The 19,193-nt window shown below is 45.6% G+C and overlaps 1 protein-coding gene across 2 annotated transcripts in view; it reads right to left on the bottom strand.

Moving 5' to 3' along the window:
- Positions 1-17,410, bottom strand: part of LOC103567365 (UDP-glucuronosyltransferase 1-6) — an 88,586-nt gene extending 71,176 nt beyond the window's left edge. The window contains exon 1 of one of the 2 annotated variants that reach the window (XM_070618626.1): positions 16,429-17,410. In XM_070618626.1, the coding sequence (XP_070474727.1) occupies positions 16,429-17,289 (861 nt within the window). In that variant the 5' untranslated portion in view covers positions 17,290-17,410. Of the gene's footprint in view, positions 1-7,364; positions 8,270-16,428 lie in introns of those variants that run through there. The other variant, XM_070618627.1, reaches the window with a different exon arrangement.
- Between the last annotated feature and the right edge of the window lie 1,783 nt (positions 17,411-19,193).

Below are 19,193 nucleotides of genomic sequence, written 5' to 3'. Positions count from 1 at the left end.
ATGATGATCATCAATTAATATATAGAAAAAGTCCATGAAGTTTTGTTGGTCAAAATTTTTACCCATTAAAGTAGATTAGCAGAATGCAGAGGTTAGCGACACTCAGATCTCCTTCTCAATATACTAATTTCCACCTATGAGTGGAGTCATATAGAGTTCGTCTTTCTCTGACTGACTTATTTCGCTTAACATAATACCCTCGAGGTCCATCCACATTGTTGTGAATGGGCCAATTTCGTCTTTTTTTATGGCTGAGTAGTATTCCATTGTGTATATATACCACATCTTCTTTATCCAATCATTAGTTTCTGGGCATGTAGGCTGGTTCCACGTCTTGGCTATTGTAAATAATGCTGCAATGAACATAGGGGTGCAACGGACTCTTGAGATATCTGATATCAGGTTCTTAGGATAGATACCCAGTAATGGGATGGCTGGGTCATAGGGTATTTCTATTTTTAACTTTTTGAGAAATCTCCATACTGTTTTCCATAGTGGCTGTACCAGTTTGCATTCCCACCAACAGTGTATGAGGGTTCCTCTTTCTCCACAACCTCTCCAACATTTGTCGTTCTTGGTTTTGGATGTTTTTGCCAATCTAACGGGGGTAAGGTGATATCTTAGTGTAGTTTTGATTTGCATTTCCCTGATGATTAGCGATGATGAACATCTTTTCATGTGTCTATTGGCCATATTCATATCTTCTTTTGAGAAATGTCTGTTCATGTCCTCTGCCCATTTTTTGATCGGGTTGTTTGTTTTTTTGTTGTTAAGTAGTGTGAGTTCTTTGTATATTATGGAGATTAACCCTTTGTCGGATAAGTGGCTTGTAAATATTTTTTCCCAATTAGTGAGCTGTTTTTTTGTTTCAATCCTGTTTTCCCTTGCCTTGAAGAAGCTCTTTAGTCTGATGAAGTCCCATTTGTTTATTCTTTCTATTGTTTCCCTCAACTGAGGAGTTACAGTGTCCGAAAAGATTCTTTTGAAACTGATGTCAAAGAGTGTACTGCCTATATTCTCTTCCAAAAGACTTATTGTCTCAGGCCTAATCTTTAGGTCTTTGATCCATTTTGAGTTTATTTTGGTGTGTGGTGAAAAAGAATGGTCAATTTTCAATCTTTTGCATGTGGCTGTCCAGTTTTCCCAGCACCATTTGTTGAAGAGACTTTCTTTTCTCCATTGTAGGCCCTCTGCTCCTTTGTCGAAGATTAGCTGTCCATAGATGTGTGGTTTTATCTCTGGGCTTTCAATTCTGTTCCATTGATCTGTGGACCTGTTTTTGTACCAGTACCATGCTGTTTTGATCACTGTAGCTTTGTAGTATGTTTTGAAATCGGGGATTGTGATTCCGCCGGCTTTGTTTTTCTTGCTCAGGATTGCTTTAGCAATTCGCGGTCTTTTGTTGCCCCATATGAATTTTAGGATTGTTTGTTCAATTTCTGTGAAGAATGTTCTTGGGATTCTGATTGGGATAGCATTGAATCTGTATATTGCTTTAGGTAGTATGGACATTTTAACTATGTTTATTCTTCCAATCCATGTGCAAGGGATGTCTTTCCATCTCTTTATGTCATCGCCTATTTCTTTCAAGAGAGTCTTGTAGTTTTCATTGTATAGATCCTTCACTTCCTTGGTTAAGTTTATCCCAAGGTATTTTATTCTTTTCGTTGCGATTGTGAATGGGATAGAGTGCTTGAGTTCTTTTTCTGTTAGTTTATTGTTAGTGTATAGAAATGCTACTGATTTATGCACGTTAATTTTATACCCTGCTACTTTGCTGTAGTTGTTGATTATTTCTAATAGTTTTTCTGTGGATTCTTTGGGGTTTTCTATGTATAAGATCATGTCGTCTGCAAACAACGAGAGTTTTACTTCTTCGTTACCTATTTGGATTCCTTTTATTTCTTTTTCCTGCCGAATTGCTCTGGCCAGCACCTCCAGAACTATGTTGAATAGGAGTGGTGAAAGTGGGCACCCTTGTCTTGTTCCTGTCCTCAGAGGGATGGCTTTCAGCTTTTGTCCATTGAGTATGATGTTGGCTGTGGGTCTATCATATATGGCCTTTATTATGTTGAGGTACTTTCCATCTATACCCATTTTACTGAGGGTTTTTATCATAAATGGGTGTTGGATCTTGTCGAATGCTTTCTCTGCATCTATTGAGATGATCATGTGGTTTTTGGTTTTCATTTTGTTAATGTAGTGTATCACGTTGATTGACTTGCGGATGTTGAACCATCCCTGTGTCCCTGGTATAAATCCCACTTGATCATGGTGTATAATCTTTTTGATGTATTGCTGTAATCGGTTTGCCAAAATTTTGTTGAGGATTTTTGCATCTATGTTCATCAGTGATATCGGCCTGTAGTTCTCCTTCTCTGTGTTGTCCTTGTCAGGTTTGGGGATCAGAGTGATGTTGGCTTCATAGAATGTGTTAGGGAGTTCTCCATCTTTCTCAATTTTCTGGAACAGTTTGAGGAGAATAGGTATTAAGTCTTCTTTGAATGTTTGGTAGAATTCTCCAGAGAAGCCGTCTGGTCCTGGACTCTTGTTTTTGGGGAGGTTTTTGATTACCGTTTCTATTTCCTTACTTGTGATTGGTCTATTCAGATTCTCCATTTCTTCCTGATTCAGTTTGGGGAGATTGTAGGAGTCTAGGAATTTGTCCATTTCTTCCAGGTTGTTCAATTTGTTGGCATATAGTTTTTCATAGTATTCTCTTATGATCTCTTGTATTTCATTGGTATCTGTTGTGATTTCTCCTCTGTCATTCCTGATTTTATTAATTTGCGATTTCTCTCTTCTTTTCTTGGTGAGTCTGGCTAGGGGTTTGTCAATTTTGTTAATTCTTTCGAAGAACCAACTCTTTGTTTCATTGATCCTTTCTATTGTCTTTTTTGTTTCAATATCGTTTATTTCTGCTCTTATTTTTATTATTTCCCTCCTTCTACTGACTCTGGGCCTTGTTTGTTCTTCTTTTTCTAGTTCTGTTAGGTGTCGTTTGAGGTTGCTTACGTGAGCTTTTTCTTGTTTAGTGAGGTGAGCCTGTATTGCGATGAATTTCCCTCTTAGGACTGCTTTTGCTGCATCCCAAATGATTTGGTATGTCGTGTTCTCATTTTCATTTGTCTCCAGATAATATTTGATTTCTTCTTTAATTTCTTCAATGATCCATTGTTTGTTGAGAAGCGTGTTGTTTAGTCTCCACATTTTTGCACCTTTCTCTGCTTTTTTCTTGTAGTTGATTTCTAGTTTAATAGCGTTATGATCAGAAAAGATGCTTGATATTATTTCAACTCTCTTGTATTTATTGATGTTTGCTTTGGTTCCCAAAATATGGTCAATCCTTGAGAATGTTCCATGTGCACTTGAGAAGAATGTGTAACCTGCTGTTTTTGGATGAAGTGTTCTATATATATCTATTAAGTCCATCTGGTCTAATTTTTCATTTAATTCTATTATTTCCTTGTTGATTTTCTGTCTGGATGTTCTGTCCATTGGTGTTAATGGTGTGTTGAGGTCCCCTACTATTATTGTATTGTTGTTGATGTCTTCTTTTAGTTCTATTAAGAGTTGCTTTACAAATTTTGGTGCTCCTGTGTTGGGTGCGTATATATTTATAAGTGTTATGTCTTCTTGGTGGAGAGTCCCTTTTATCATTATATACTGTCCCTCTTTGTCTTTCTTTATCTGTTTTGCTTTGAAATCTACCTTGTCTGATATTAGTATAGCGACACCTGCTTTCTTTTGTTCATTATTAGCTTGGAGTATTGTTCTCCATCCCTTCACTCTGAGTCTGTGTTTGTCTTTGGGGCTGAGGTGTGTTTCCTGGAGGCAGCATATTGTTGGATCTTGTTCTTTGATCCATCCTGCCACTCTGTGTCTTTTGATTGGGGAGTTCAATCCGTTTACATTTAGAGTGATTATTGAGACGTGGGGGCCTACCACTACCATTTTGTGTCTTGTTTTCCGGTTTTCTTCAGTTTCCTTTGTTTCTCGTCCCATGGTTTAATCTGTTCTGATGTAGAGCTGCTACTCTCTGTTGTTGTCCTTCTACTTATCTCCTCTGCTCTTGGTTTTGTAGCCCCTTTCCTTTTTTGGATTTTTCAGGAATGAGGGTTTTCCTGAGGATTTCCTGAAGAGGAGGTTTTGTGGCAATGAACTCCCTTAATTTTTGTTTATCTGGGAAAGTTTTTATTTCTCCATCGTATTTGAAGGATATTTTCGCTGGGTAGAGAATTCTCGGCTGTAGGTTTTTGTCCTTCAGATTTTTGAATATATCATTCCACTCTCTTCTAGCCTGTAAAGTTTCTGCTGAGAAATCTGCTGATAGCCTGATGGGGGTTCCTTTGTAGGTTAGTTTCTTTTGCCTGGCTGTCCTTAATATTTTCTCCTTGTCGTTGACTTTTGCTAGCTTCACTACTATATGCCGTGGAGTTGGTCTTCTTGCATTGATAAAGTTTGGAGATCTATTGGCTTCTGTCACCTGAAGATCCATCTCCCTCACCAGATTTGGGAAGTTCTCAGCCATTATTTCTTTGAATAGGTTTTCTGCCCCTTTCTCCTTCTCTTCTCCCTCTGGTATACCTATAATCCTTACGTTGCATCTCCTAATTGTGTCTGATAATTCTCGGAGAGTTTCTTCATTTCTTTTAAGTCTTGCTTCTCTCTCCTCCTCTGCCTGCAACAATTCTATATTGCCATCTTCCAAATTGCTAATTCTTTCCTCCATATTATCGGCCCTACTGTTCAGAGCATCTAGATTTTTCTTAATCTCCTCTATTGTGTTCTTCATTTCCAGTATTTCTGTTTGGTTCTTCTTTATCGTATCAAACTCTTTTGTGACATAGCTCCTGAACTCGTTGAGTTGTCGGTCAGAATTCTCTCTTAACTCAGTGAGTATTTTAATGATGGCTGTTTTGAAGTCATCATCATTTAGGTTATATATCTCATTTTCTTTGGGATTGTTTTCTGTGTATTTGTTACTTTCTTTCTGTTCTGGAGATTTAATGTATTTTTTCATATTGCTTGATGATGTTGATTTGTGCCTCCGCATGGAGATAGAGTTTAGTTGCTCCTTTCACTTGTTTCAGCTGCTGCAGTGGGGGGAGCAGCTGTTTATACTTCACCAACCAGGAACCCTGTCCGTAGTTGCTAACTGGGCCTGGGCCCCTCTTCGTAGCCACAGTGGCCCTTTGGATTCCCTCCTCTGCCGTGGGGGCCGTCACGGGGGGCTTCAGGCTGCAGGTGCCTACTGTTGTTGCCCACCTAGATGCGCTCTCTCCTTGGGGTCTGCAACGGTGTTATGGGCTTTTCCAGCGGCCAGGGGTGGGATCACTTTTATTTGTCGCTCGGTTGCTGTCGGCACCCACCAAATCTCACTTGTCCTCTATGGGTCGCAGGAGAGCTATTGGCATCTTCTACAGTCTGTGGTTAGTACACCTAGCTATGCTGCTTTTGCCCTGGGGTCTTCCAGCCTTGTGGCTGGCGGCTGGGTGCCTTCTACTGGTGCTGTGCAGAGGCTTTCCCTAAGGCTTCTGTGAGCCTGTAGGGTTTCCCCCTAGGCTACTAAGCTGGGTCTCTGGAACTCTCTCCAGCCCCAGTCCTCTCCGAGATCTCCGGCAATCCCTAGCCTCACCGGGTGGGCAACGGCAGCTGGGGGTCGCCCCGCCCTCTGGGCTTCTGTCCGGGCCTCTGCCGGGAGCTCTGAATGCTCAGCGTGGCCCCTCTGCTACCGGCAGACAGAGAGTTTTGTCTGCTGCCTGGCGGAGCTCCGGCACTTCCCCTCCGGGTCGCCGGACCCGCCTTTGAAAGTTCCCCCGCCCCGGTCCTCTCTGAGATCTCCGGCAATCCCTAGTCCCACGGGGCGGGCAACGGCAGCTGGGGGACGCCCCGCCCTCTGGGCTTCTGTCCGAGCCTCTGCCGGGAGCCCTGAATGCTGGGCGTGGCCCCTCTGCTACTGGCAGACAGAGAGTTTTGTCTGCTGCCTGGCGGAGCTCCGGCGCTTCCCCTCCGGGTCGCCGGACCCACCTTTGAAAGTTCCCCCGCCCCGGTCCTCTCCGAGATCTCCGGCAATCCCTAGTCCCACGGGGCGGGCAACGGCAGCTGGGGGACGCCCCGCCCTCTGGGCTTCTGTCCGGGCCTCTGCCGGGAGCCCTGAGTGCTCAGCGTGGCCCCTCTGCTACCGGCAGACAGAGAGTTTTGTCTGCTGCCTGGCGGAGCTCCGGCGCTTCTCCACCGGGTCGCCGGACCCGCCTTTGAAAGTTCCCCCGCCCCGGTCCTCTCCGAGATCTCCGGCAATCCCTAGTCCCACGGGGCGGGCAACGGCAGCTGGGAGACCTCCGTGCCCTCCGTGTCTCTCTCTGGGACCCTCCGGGCGCCCCGAGCACCAGGCCGGGTCTCCCCGCCAATGGCGGGGAGAGACTCTCCCCGCGGGCTCAGGTGTGCAACTCCAAAGTTTCCCTCTGCGTTTAGGAGTAATTGCGGGGGGTTTAAGTAGGGTTCTGGTCACCTGTTTCCACCGTCGCTCCTCTGTTGTGTTCTCGCTCCTGCCCTAGATGTGTGTGGATCCTCTGGGGGCGTCCGTTGGAAGAAAGCCGCTTGCGGGTACTAGGCTGCCCGTCGGGGTCGGAGAGTTTTCACCTATTTCCACATCCTCCCGGAGGAAAGTCCGTCCGCCTTCCGATGTATAGTCGCGTGGGTGTCTCAGACGTCCTGAGATGCTGTCTGGATATCCTTTGTCAAGCGATAAGTGTCCAAATAATTGTAGACTCGAAGGGCGAGAGACAAAGAGGACTACTCACGGCGCCATCTTCTCTTGTTGTTGTTTTTCACATCCCTTTAAGAATCTGAACACCATCCTTAGCTCTGGGCCATGTAACAAGAGGCCTCTGGGCCGATTGGGTCCACCAGCTGTCATTTGCTCACCCCAGGTTTAGGGCCCTGGGAAAATGGGTGGCACAGATGTGGGAGGAAGGTTTTGACCTGGACTATCCTCTTAGCTCTGCGTCCTCTTGGGCAAGACTTCATCTCTTTTCTCAACAGATAACGTCGAATTTAGACTGGAAACTCTAAGGCCCATTCTATGATTCTGTGACTGTCCCCAGATTACCTAGCTGATCTCCTGCTGTTCGTGGGTACGAGCCCTGTCTGCATTCAAGACCTCAACATCATTCAAAACCTCTGCCTCAGGTCTCCACAGACTCCTACTCCCAGCCTGGCATCCCCTTCCCGATGCTGTTCTTCACGCAGCCACCCCAGGTGACAGTCAGCCCACGGAGCCAAACGACAGACAAAACAGAATGTGGAAGAAGAATGTCTACCCACAAAGAATAGGGGCAATCGAAAAGAAATAAGACACCCACCTGAGATAGGATGCCCTCCTTCTTGCAGTTGACCCCGCCAATGAAGACCATGTTGGGCAGAACCGGTTTTGGATACTCAAACACAAAGTCATATCTTAACAGCCAAATGGAGCCCTTCTGATATAAGGCAGGTAAGTGCACATCTCTCTTGAGAAGATTCCATGTGGGGTCTTCGTACTTTGATAACACACAGCAAAATAGGAAGGGCTCCAAGTAACTAACGAGGAAGTTGGCCACACGTTGGGGGAAAGTCATCTGGTCTGAGAACTGGGTGAAGCACCTGGGAACGTAGGACACGGGGTTTGGGCTTCTGGTGAACGCATACTCCAGGGAACACGGGAAGCCCCTGAAGAGGTACACGGAGGGCAGGCCCAGGTATTCAGCCAGGATCACCCCACAGGGTAAGGCCGGGTCTGTGAAAAGGGCATCGAACTTGCTCTCCCTGAGGAAGCTCAGGGTCTCAGAGTGGTTCAGGAGGCTCTGGCAGTTGAGGAAGGCCACGTCCATAAGCATCATGATATTCCTGTATGCAGCCTGAGCAGCATTCAGGAGCCATCTCTCAGCAAAGTGATTCTTTCCAAAAGAGCGGACACATCTCTTCAGCTCTTCCTCATCATAGGGCACTGGATAGATTCTTCTTGTGTAGTATTTCGATTCTTTCACAAGAAGACTGACTTCCGGCACCAGCACCACGATGTCATGCCCCTTCTCACTGAGAGGCTCAGTTATGTCCTTCATACTGAGCCAGTGACTGCCATCAGTTGCGAACACCAGCAGCTTGTCACCTACACTCATGCCCCACAGCGATAAGAAGAAAACCCCTGCCGAAACTCTCCCAAATGCACGGAGAAGGCAGGCCATGCTGGAGGGAGTGCAGGCAGCAACAAGAATGACTACTTACACTCCCTGAATCAGTGGGCTCCTGCCTCAGTTCTCTTAATGAATCAACAGACCCCGCCTAGCTCCCTTGACTCTGAATTTTGCCCTTTTACATGAAATAATCTAAATTAATGTTTAACCATTTCTAAGCACAAAGCTAACTAGAACCAACTAGGGCCCTTATGAGCTTTTGCCTGAGCTTCTGGGTTTTATTTTCTCTTCATCTCAATCAGTCTGCCTCTCCTTCTCAGGAGTCAGTCCCAGTTTGAGGACAATGTGGAGAGGCCCTTGAACACCTGCCCAGCCCTTTGTCCAGAGACCCCTGGATTCTGCAGCATCAATGAGGACATCCATAGGTGAATAGCTCTCAACACGTCTCCACTTCCTTGTCACCTTTTCTCAGAGTAGACAGGAAGTGTTAACAGATGCCCAATTCATGACTCCAGACAGCACCATGGAGCTGCCCACTCCACATCCTGGTAACCCGGTTCCCACAGTGATGCTGAAGAAAGTGGGCTCCAGGAACCCGAGTAGGCACATGGAAGTCTGATACCACTCCCCACCCCCTTCTATTGGATAGATCACTACTATAGGAGGTTCTCTGTCATATCACAACACAGAATCTAATCCTAATGCAGACATGCTCTAGACCACAATTCTCACTTTGACCTGGGTTAAAACATGAATTCTGGAGTCAGCTTGCAACTTCTGAGCTGAGCGACCCCACCGGTCAGGGTCTGAATTGCCACATCTGTCGCATGCAGGTTGCCACTATACCCTCCCGGGTCTATGAGAATCAGCTGAGAGACTCCTCGGGAGTCTGAGGACATGTCCCTGTGAGGGGCTCCCTCCGGCTCTGATCAGGCAGCCAAGTGTATGTGCTGTGCACTGAGGGACACTCTGGGAGTCCCCAAGTAGCTCCCAAAGTGTCAACAATCAAAGATGCAGCCCTGGGCTGTGAAGGCAAGAAGTACAGGAGAGGGGAGAGGGATTGAAGAGGAGCTGCAAAAATTAAAAAGGGAAGGAAACGTAGAAATCCAAAATGGCAGGAAAGCATCACGTGACAGGGCATCTGATGGGAGCGACTCAAACACCCAGCAGCTGAAAGAAAAAGATGGCCCTAGCACCAGACCCCGGACACCTGCAGAGCACTTTCTGGTACGAAACAAGCTCCCATTATCTTAGGTTCCCAGGGTCCCTGTAACAGTAAGGACCACACACCGGGGGACCTAAACCACAGAAATGCATCCCACAGTCCTGGAGGCTGGACGTCTGAGATCCAGGCACGGGCAGGGAAGATTCCTCCTGAGGGCTCCGAGGGAGAAGCAGCCCCAGCCCCTCTCCTAGCTCCGCTTGGTTCGCCGGCTGTCTTCCGCTTTACTTGGCATTAGAAGCATCACTCCCTCTCTGTCATCATGTCCCCCTTCTCCCTGTGTGCGTCTGTGCCCAAATTTCCCCTTTTTGTAAGGACATCAGTCATATTGAATTAGGGCCCCGCCTCACAACGATCTTATCTGAACTAAACTAAGGACCCTTTTAATCTTTTTAGGAAATTCCGTAATATTTTCCATAATGGCTACACCCATTGATAGTCCCACCAACAATGCACAAGGCTTCCCTTTTCTTCACATCCTCACCAACACTGATCTCCTGTCGTTTGGAGGATAGCCACTCTAACAGATGTGCCGTGCTCTCGTTGTGGTGTTGATTTGTATTTTCCTGACGATTAGCGATGCTGAGCATCTTTTCATGTATCCGTTGCCCATTTGTAAGGTCAGCAATATTCTGAGACCAAACTCAGACAAAAGCGTCACAAGAAAATCAGACTACACACCAATATCTCTTATGAACACAGACACAAACATCCACAATAAAATACTATCCAACCAAATCCAGTAACAACTAAAAAGGATTATACACCATGATCAAGTGAGATTATCCCAGGAATACAAGATTGGTGTCCAACTGAAAATTAATGAATGTAATATACCATATCATTAGAATAAAAGACAAAAACCACGTGTTCATCTCAAGAGACACTGAAAAAGCATTTGACAAAATCCATCACCCAGTATGGATAAGAACACTCAACAAACCACGAAGAGAAGGGCGCTTCCTCAATCTAGTGATCCGGGCATCTATTAAAAATCTCCAATTAAATTGAATGGTGAAACGCAGAATGCTTTCCCCATAAGATCAGGAACAAGAAAAGGATGTCCCCTCTTCTCACTTCTATTCAACATGTCCTGGAGGTTCTGGCCAGGACAATTAGGCCAGAAAAAGAGATAAAATCATCCAGATTGCAAAGGGAGAAATAAAGCTATGTCTGTTGGCTGATGACAACATCCTGTATATAGAATATCCTAAGGAATCCACTAAAAAACAAATTAAAACGAATACAAGTTGAGCAAGTCTTCAGGGTACAAGATCCATGTATAAAAATCAATTGTATTTCTAGAATTAAGATTAGAGAAATAAACCCTCACATTTGTAGTCAAATGATTTCTCACAATGGTCTGCAAACAATTCAAAGGGGAAAGAAATCTCTTCAACAACTGGTACTGGGACATCCAAATGCAAAAAAAGTGAAGTTGGACCATTACCTCACATCACTCAAAAAAAGTCAACTGAAAATAGAACACAGACATAAAAATAAGAGCCAAAACCATACAAATATTAGAAGAAAACAGGCATAAGCCTTCTTTTGTTTTTTCCCGAAGATTGGCACCTAAGCTAACATCTGTTGCCAATTTTTTTTTCTCTTCTTCTTCTTCTCCTCAAAGCCCCCAAGTACATAGTTCTATATTCTAGTTGTAGGACCTTCTGTTTGTGCTACGTCGGACGCCACCTCAGCATGGCCTGATGAGCGGTGCCATGTCCCCACCCAGGATCCAAACGGTGAAACCCCAGGTCACCGAAGCAGAGTGGGCAAACAACCAGTCAGCCAGGGGGCCGGCCCCAGGCATAGGTCATCTTCACCTCGGATTTGGCAATGGTTTTTTAAATATAACATCAAAAGCACAAGCTACAAAAGAAAAAATACATCAGTTGCATTTGATCAAAATTTAAAACTATTGTGTTTCAAAGACATCATCAAGATGAAAACAAAACCCAGAAAGTAGAAGAAAAAAACATAACCATCTATCTGATAAAGTGCTTCTATCTATAATATATAAATAACTCTTACAACCCACAACAAAAAGAGGCCCACCCAATTTAAAAAATGTAGAAAAGGTTTGAACAGAGATTTCTCCAAAGATATAGAAATGCCAACAAGCACAGGAACAGATGCTCAAAATAATAGTCATTAGGGAGATGAAAATAAAAACAATGAGATATCACTTTATATACACTAAGATGGCTATAAAAAAACATTTTAATGGCAAATAATAAGTGTTGGCAAAGATGTGGAGAAACTGGAACCCTCATACAACACTGGTGGGAGTGTGAAATGGTGCAGCCACTGTGGAAAATAGTTTGTCAGTTCCTCAGTAAATTAGACATAGAATTATCAGATGACCTGACAATTCCACTCCTGGGTACATTCCCCAAAGAACTGAAAGCAAGTGTTCCAACAAAAACTTGTACACAAATGCTGAGAGCAGCACTATTCACAAAGCAAAAGGTGGAAACCCAACGTCCATCAACTGACGAGTGGATAAATAAAATGTGGCCTGTTCATACAGGGGAATATTGTTTGCTCATAAAAAGGAATGAAGTACCGATACATGCCACAATGTAGATGAACCTTGAAAACATTAAGGTAAGTAAAGAAGCCAGGCATGAAAGGCCACATATTGTATGATTCCATTCATATGAACTATCCAGACTAAGTAAATTCATAGAGACAGAAAGCAGACTGGCGGTTACCAGGGGCAGGTCGGGGGGAGGATGGAGAGTGACCTCTAATGGGTATGGGCTTTCTTTTGTGGGTGATTGAAAATGTTCTGAAACTGATTGTGGTGATGGTTGTACAATTCTGAAAATCTACTAAAAAGCACTGAACTGTAAACTTTAATAGAGGGATTGTATACTATGTGAATTATCTCAATAAACTGGTTTTTTAAAAATACCCACTTTATCTCATTCCCCTAGAGTTATCTATGTTATTGAGCAACCAAGTTTCTAGTTTTTCAGAGACTCATGTCGAAAACTTTTAACCCTGACTATTCTAGCATTTAGTCACTCATTAGATAATTGCTCATTAATAGAAAGAGAGCTGTTAAAATGCCCAGGATGTCTATTACTCTCCAATATAACCAGGTATAAAGATGAACACAGGGTGTTGAAAGAGAAGCAAACCACTGAGGGCATGGTAGACACCGGCCTAAGTCATGTGTTTAAAAAAGTGCCTATTAAGAATGACTTGGCATTTTGCACTTTTGATCACCTGACTTTCCTACAATTCAACTTCAGTTCACAAATAAATGCTGAGATTGTAGCCTGAGTGAGTAGTGGTAGTGGAGACCGCTGTTGGGAGACAAGGTGAGTTCAGAGGGTGGGCAGAGGATCCTTGCTGCCCCCACACCACCCAGCTGGGGGCCTGGGTGGGTAGAAACCACTGATACTCACTTGGAATCTATTTAGATCACTGTTTCTCAACTTCAACAATGTTGACATTCGGGCAAGATAATTCTTTGTCGGGAGTGGGTGGGTGAGTATTTCTTGTGCTTTGTAGGATTTTTAACAGCATACCTGGACAACACCTCCCAGAAGACAGTGTCATCCCCCAATTGCGACCTCAAAAACTTCTTCAGACATTGCCCCCCAAGTGGATAAATCTCTCCTGTTTGAGAACCACTCTCTAGATGATTCCAGAACACAGAAGAAGAAAACGTGGGAACAGAAGAGCTACAACTGAGGAGTTAGGATTGAGTTTTCTGGGAAAATGCTCGCCAAAGAATGTTGCAAGAAAACTACGTTGTCTTTATCACCTCACAGAGAGAAAGTTGCAGCCTGTACTGGGCTAAGGTCCAGGGAAGAAAGAGATAGGGCCACAGTCTCCTCTTAAAGTCTACACAGCACTTTCCCATGTTGCCCATTTGATCCTCAAACAACCCTAGGAGGGGTGAGCCAGAGGTTGTCAGCCCCGTGATCAGATAAGGAGGCTGAAGTCCAGGCTGCATGGCCAGGAGGAGGCCGGTTGGATCCTTTGACCCACCATTCAGTTTCCTGTCTTCCTTAGCTGAGGCTGTGTATTTCCAGGTCTGGTATAACAGGATAAAAGACTGTCTGGAAGCAGGTGACCTCGGGGTGGGAGGGTGACAAGGGAGTGGGTTCTTATCCTGCCCCTGCTCCTGGCTGCAGCCTGTGGCCTTAGGCAGCTCACTCAGCTTGCCTAGAAGCATCGCTTTGCTCCTTTATGTGAGAGAGTGGGGCTACCTCCTGTCTGAGGGGCTCCATCCTGTTACTCCAGCCCGAAGCAGCCCTGTGCATCTGTGTTGCATTCACAGTTTTCCAAGTTCTCCCGTGAACTGGATCTTACCTGCCCACCACCACTTCCAGAGTGTTCCCATTGCACAGATGGAGAAAGGAACACTCGGGGGTGAGCCACCTGCCTCGGCCACACAGCTGGGTTCCAATCCCTGTCTTGTAGCTCTTACTCTCCTAGTGTAATGGGGACGAGCAAGGGATCCCTGGGGGCAGCAGGGGAGCAACATCTGGCCTTTCCTCACCCTAGTTCAGGGAAGGGCTGAGCTCTCCTCTCCCTTCCCCACAGCAGGCTGGGCAGAGAGGATGTGCTGGTCCAGGAGCCTGAGCTCTGGCTAGGACGTGCCTCCAAGGTCTGTGTGCCCAAACAGGGAGAGTAGAAACTTGTCCTGTGGAAGCTGTGAGCAGTTCTCTGCACTGCAAGTGGAAGACACCGGCATTCATCTCTGAATTCCTTTCTTCTAAGAAAAACACTCCAACAGCTCATCTAACAATGAAATGTAAAGGAAAGATCTCTTCCAAAAATATTTGACTTGAGCTTCCCAAGAGGAGAAGATACTAGCCATGGGACAGATGGGTCTCAACTAAGGAGCAAGAAGGACAATGGAGAGAGCGTTCCACTATCCAACCTGGGTTGGAGTCTCCATAGGCAAAGGGAAAGGCACCTGGGACAATGTGACACAAGCAGAACTGCCTTGGGGGCAGGTGACAAGGTGCACAGGGCTGGAGAAGATGCACTGGGCTGGAGAGGAGCCGGGATAAGCGGCTTCAGAACATCTAGGTCTGCCCCACGGCCCAGCCCCTGAAGGTCTCCCAGTGGGAACCGCCAGCCATGTGGCCGAGCGGCTGCTCCAAGGGCATCTTGGGCAGAAACAACAGAGGAGCCCTGAGAGGTGGCTGAGTCCCTCCCTGGGCAGACGAGGCAGGAGGCACCATGGGCAGAGGTGGGAAGTGATCTGGTTTACTCTCCCCGATGGGCGAGGCTGGGAGCCCACAGGTCCCCAGAGACTGGGCTCACTTTCCTGGACCCCGAGTCTTAGCAAGATGCAGGGAATGTTCACCAGCCCTGGTTTTCCAAAGACTTTGCAGATTTTTAGAAAACATGTTTGAATGTCTGTTTTAAGTTCGGCAATAGTTGCCTACGAAACATGCTTGCTGATTTGATTCGCGAAATCGAATTTCGTTGTTTCATTTGAATGGGTGGATTATTTCTGAAGTTAAATGTGTTTTTAAACTTTTATTGTCCATTTGTGTTGTGTTTACTTTATGTATTGCCTGAATATGTTAATTGCCTACTAAGGAATGCAGTTTGATTTTTAGCTATAAATCAGACTTTTATTTTTTCTGATCTATGATGCATCTTCTTTTGTGAAATAAGTTATCGAGATGAGCTCATGTAATGAAATTAACCATTTTAATGTGAACAAGTCAGCGGCATTTAGGACATTCACAATGCTGTGCAACCGCCACATACATATGATTCCAGAACATTTCCATCACTCCAAAGACCACATTTTTTTCATAGTGGTGAAACAATATTATTATCTGAGGAAGAAAAACTTGATTTTGATCACTTTATAATCACAAATACAAGGGGATAATTACATATTGTACAGAATTTTCCCTGTGATGTCACATTGGGATGACAACTGAGATACAAATGTCAGTCAAGAACAGAGAAGGGTTCACAGTATCCAAAAGTTCATTCACTGCCATCTGGTTTCTCAACAGGACTAAATACAAACTTTTTGCAAAAACATAATGGTTGGCCCAAGATACCAAACATAAAGTTTTTCCTTCTGATGCCAATGTTTCTTATTACTCTTTCACTTATTAACTTCTTGGTTAAGTTTTCGTGACACACATGTTTTCTATTCCTGCCCCGTGCTCCCTGGAACCAGCCCACTTATGCTCATCCCCCAGTCCCCACCACTCTTCAGAATGACTCTAACTGTCCAAAGTGTCAACAAGAAATGGGCAGGTGTTCAAGGAGGGTGGGAAGGGTCTTTGGGACCTACTGAGGCTTCTTTCTGTAGAAAAATGCATTGAAAAGGAGGATTCTGGTGTGAGAGACACAGTGGTCTGAAGCCTTTCAACAGTGGAAATGTTAAAACAAAAACACCCAAAGCTCACAAGTTTCTAAATTCGAAAGTAGCTCGGGGCCTTCTTGCCCATGTGTCAGGAGGGCATCTAGAAACACCTGCCTTAGTCAGAGGTCAACACATCTTTTCAGTAAAGAGTCAGATAAGAAATATGTAGGCTCGGAAGGCCATACACATCTCTGTCACCTTCTCTTGGTTGTTGTTGTTTTTCACATCCCGTTAAACATGTAAACACCATTCTAAGCTCTGGGCCATATAACAAGAGGCCTCTGGGCAGACTAGGTCCACCAGCTATAGTTTGCTGAGGTTGGTGGGTTCGGATTCTGGGCACAGACCTACACATAGATCATCAAGCCATGCTGTGGCGGTGTCCCACATACAAAAAATAGATAATACATAACAACAAAAAGGAAGATTGGCAACAGATGTTAGGTCAGGTCCAATCTTCCCAACAACAACAACAAAAAACTCTGCTTCAGATCTCCTACACAGCCCTTGCTCCAAGTCTGATATCCCATTTCTGAAGTGGTTCTTCAGACAGACATCCAAGGCGAAAGTAGGCTCAAGGAGCCAAACGACAGCGAGACAGAGCGTGTAAGAACAATGGCTTCCCACAAAGAACAGGGGCAATCGAAAAGAAATAAACCACCCACCTGAGGCAGGATGCCCTCCTTCCTGCAGTTGACCCCGCCAATGAAGACCATGTTGGGCATCACTGGTTTTGGATACTCAAACACAAAGTCATATCTTAACAGCCAAATGGAGCCCTTCTGATATAAGGCAGGTAAGTGCACATCTTTCTTGAGAAGATTCCATGCAAGGTCTTCATACTTTGAATACAGACAGTAAAATAGGTAGTCCTCCAAGTAACTAACGAGGAAGTTGGCCACACGTTGGGGGAAAATCATCCTGTCTGAGAACTGGGTGTAGCACCTGGGAGTGTAGGACACCGGGTTTGGGCTTCTGGTGAACGCATACTCCAGGGAACATGGGAAGCCCCTGAAGAGGTACACGGAGGGCAGGCCCAGGTAGTCAGCCAGGATCACCCCACAGGGTAAGGCCGGGTCCGTGAAAAGGGCATCGAACTTGCTCTCCCTGAGGAAACTCAGGGTCTCAGAGTGGTTCAGGAGGCTCTGGCAGTTGGTGAAGTACATGTGGATAACGATCATGGTATTCCTGTACTCAGTCTGAGCAGCATCCAGGAGCCATCTCTCAGCGAATTGATTCTTTCCAAAAGAGCGGAAACGGCTCATCAGCTCTTCCTCTTCATAGGGCACTGGATAGATTCTTCTTATGTAGTATTCAGATTCTTTCAGAAGCAAATTGACTTCTGGCACCAGCACCACGATGTCATGCCCCTTCTCACTGAGAGGCTCAATGATGTCCTTCATACTGAGCCAGTGGCTTCCGTCCTGAGGGACCACCAGCAGCTTGTCACCTACAGTCATGCCCCACAATGCTAAGAAGAAAACCCCTGCTGAAACTCTCCAAAATGCACGGAGAAGGCAGGCCATGCTGGAGGGCGTGCAGGTAGCAACACGAACGACTACTTACACTCCCTGAATCAGTGGGCTCCTGCCTAGTGTCCTAAGAAACAGATTGAGGTCTCCACACACCTGCCTATCTCTCCTGGCTCTGAATTTTGCCCTTTGATAGGAAAGAACCTAAATTAATGTTTAACCACTTCTAAGCACACAGCTAACTGGAACCAACCAGACACCATATCAGCTTTCGCCTGATGTTCTGGGTGTAATTTTCTCCTCATCTCCATCAGTCTGCCTCTCCTTCTCCAGAGTCAGTCGCAGTTTGAGGACAATGTGGAGAAGCCCTTGTTCGCCTGCCCAGCTCTCTGTCCGGAGACCCCTGGATTCTGCAGCATCAATGAGGACATCCATAGGTGAATAGCTCTTAACACTTCTCCACTTCCTTGTCTACTTTTCTCAGAGTAGACAGGAATTGTTAACAGATGCCCAATTCATGATTCCAGACAGCACCATGGAGCTGCCTACTCCACATCCTGGTTACCTGGTTCCCACAGCAATGCCGGAGAAAGTGGGTTCCAGGAACCCGAGTAGGTACACGGAAGTCTGATACCACTTCCCACCCCCCTTATATTGGATAGATCACTACTATAGGGGGTTCTCTGTCATATCACAACACAGAATCTAATCCTAATGGAGACGTGCTCTAGATCACAATTCTCACTTTGACCTGGGTTAAGAGCATGAATTCTGGAGTCAGCCTGCAATTTCTGAGCTGAGCGACCCCACCGCTCTGGGTCTGAATTGCCCCATCTGTTATATACCCTTTGGGCCTGTGAGAATTAGCCGAGTTACTCCTCGGCAGTCTAAGGACATGTCCCTCTGAGGGGCTCCCCTTAGCTCTGATCAGGCAGCCAAGTGTACATGCTGTGCACTGAGGGGCACTCTGGGGGTCCACAAGTAGCTACTAAAAAGTCTCGACAAGGCAAAGATCCAGCCCTGGGTTGTGAAGGCAAGATGTACAGGAGGAAGGAAAGGGCTAGCAGAGGAGGCGCAAAAATTTAAGGGGAAGAATACTTAGAAATACAAAATGATAGGAAAGCATCACGTGACAGGACATCTGAGAGTAGTGACTTAAACACCCAGCAGCTGAAAGAAAAAGATGGCCCTAGCACCAGACCCCTGACACCTGCAGAGCACTTTCTGGTACAAAACAATCTCCCTTCATCTTAGTTTCCCAGGGTCCCTGTAACAAAGAACCGCACACCGGTTGGCCTGAACAACAGAAATGTATCGCACAGTCCTGGAGGCTGGACATCTGAGATCCAGGCACGGGCAGGGAAGATTCCTCCTGAGGGCTCCGAGGGAGAAGCAGCCCCAGCCCCTCTCCTAGCTCCGCTTGGTTCGCGGGCAGCCTTTGGCTTTACTTGGCATTAGAAGCATCACTCCCTCTCTGTCATCATGTCCCCCTTCGCTCTGTGTGTGTCTGTGCCCAAATTTCCCCTTTTTAAAGGACACCAGTCATACCGGATTAGAGCCCCTCCCCACCACAACGATCTCATCTTAACTAAGGACTGTATTCTCAAAACAGGTCACTTTCTCAGGTACTGGGTGTTAGGACTTCAATACATCTCTGGGTAACACAATTCAACGCTTAACACTCAACCATCATCTCATGCAATACACACCCCAGAGTGTAGGTCTGACCATCCTTCTCCGGGTAGGAAACTGAGGCTTGCTGTCCATGGAAAGAACATTTTTTGGTAACTTCTGCAGCTTCCAAAGGAAAAATAGAATTGGCTACTTCCTGATCAGCTGTTCTGAAACTTCTCAACGCCAGACTCCTTTACAATCTTAATAATGAATGAGGACCCCCAAAACTTTTGTTTATGTGAGTTATGTCCACCCAAATGAACTGTTTTAGAAATTAAAACTGA

This window comes from Equus przewalskii, chromosome 5, assembly GCF_037783145.1.
Source record: "Equus przewalskii isolate Varuska chromosome 5, EquPr2, whole genome shotgun sequence".
Taxonomy (NCBI): domain Eukaryota; kingdom Metazoa; phylum Chordata; class Mammalia; order Perissodactyla; family Equidae; genus Equus; species Equus przewalskii.
Note: the sequence above shows the minus strand (reverse complement) of the source record. Positions and strands in the feature narration are given on the sequence as shown.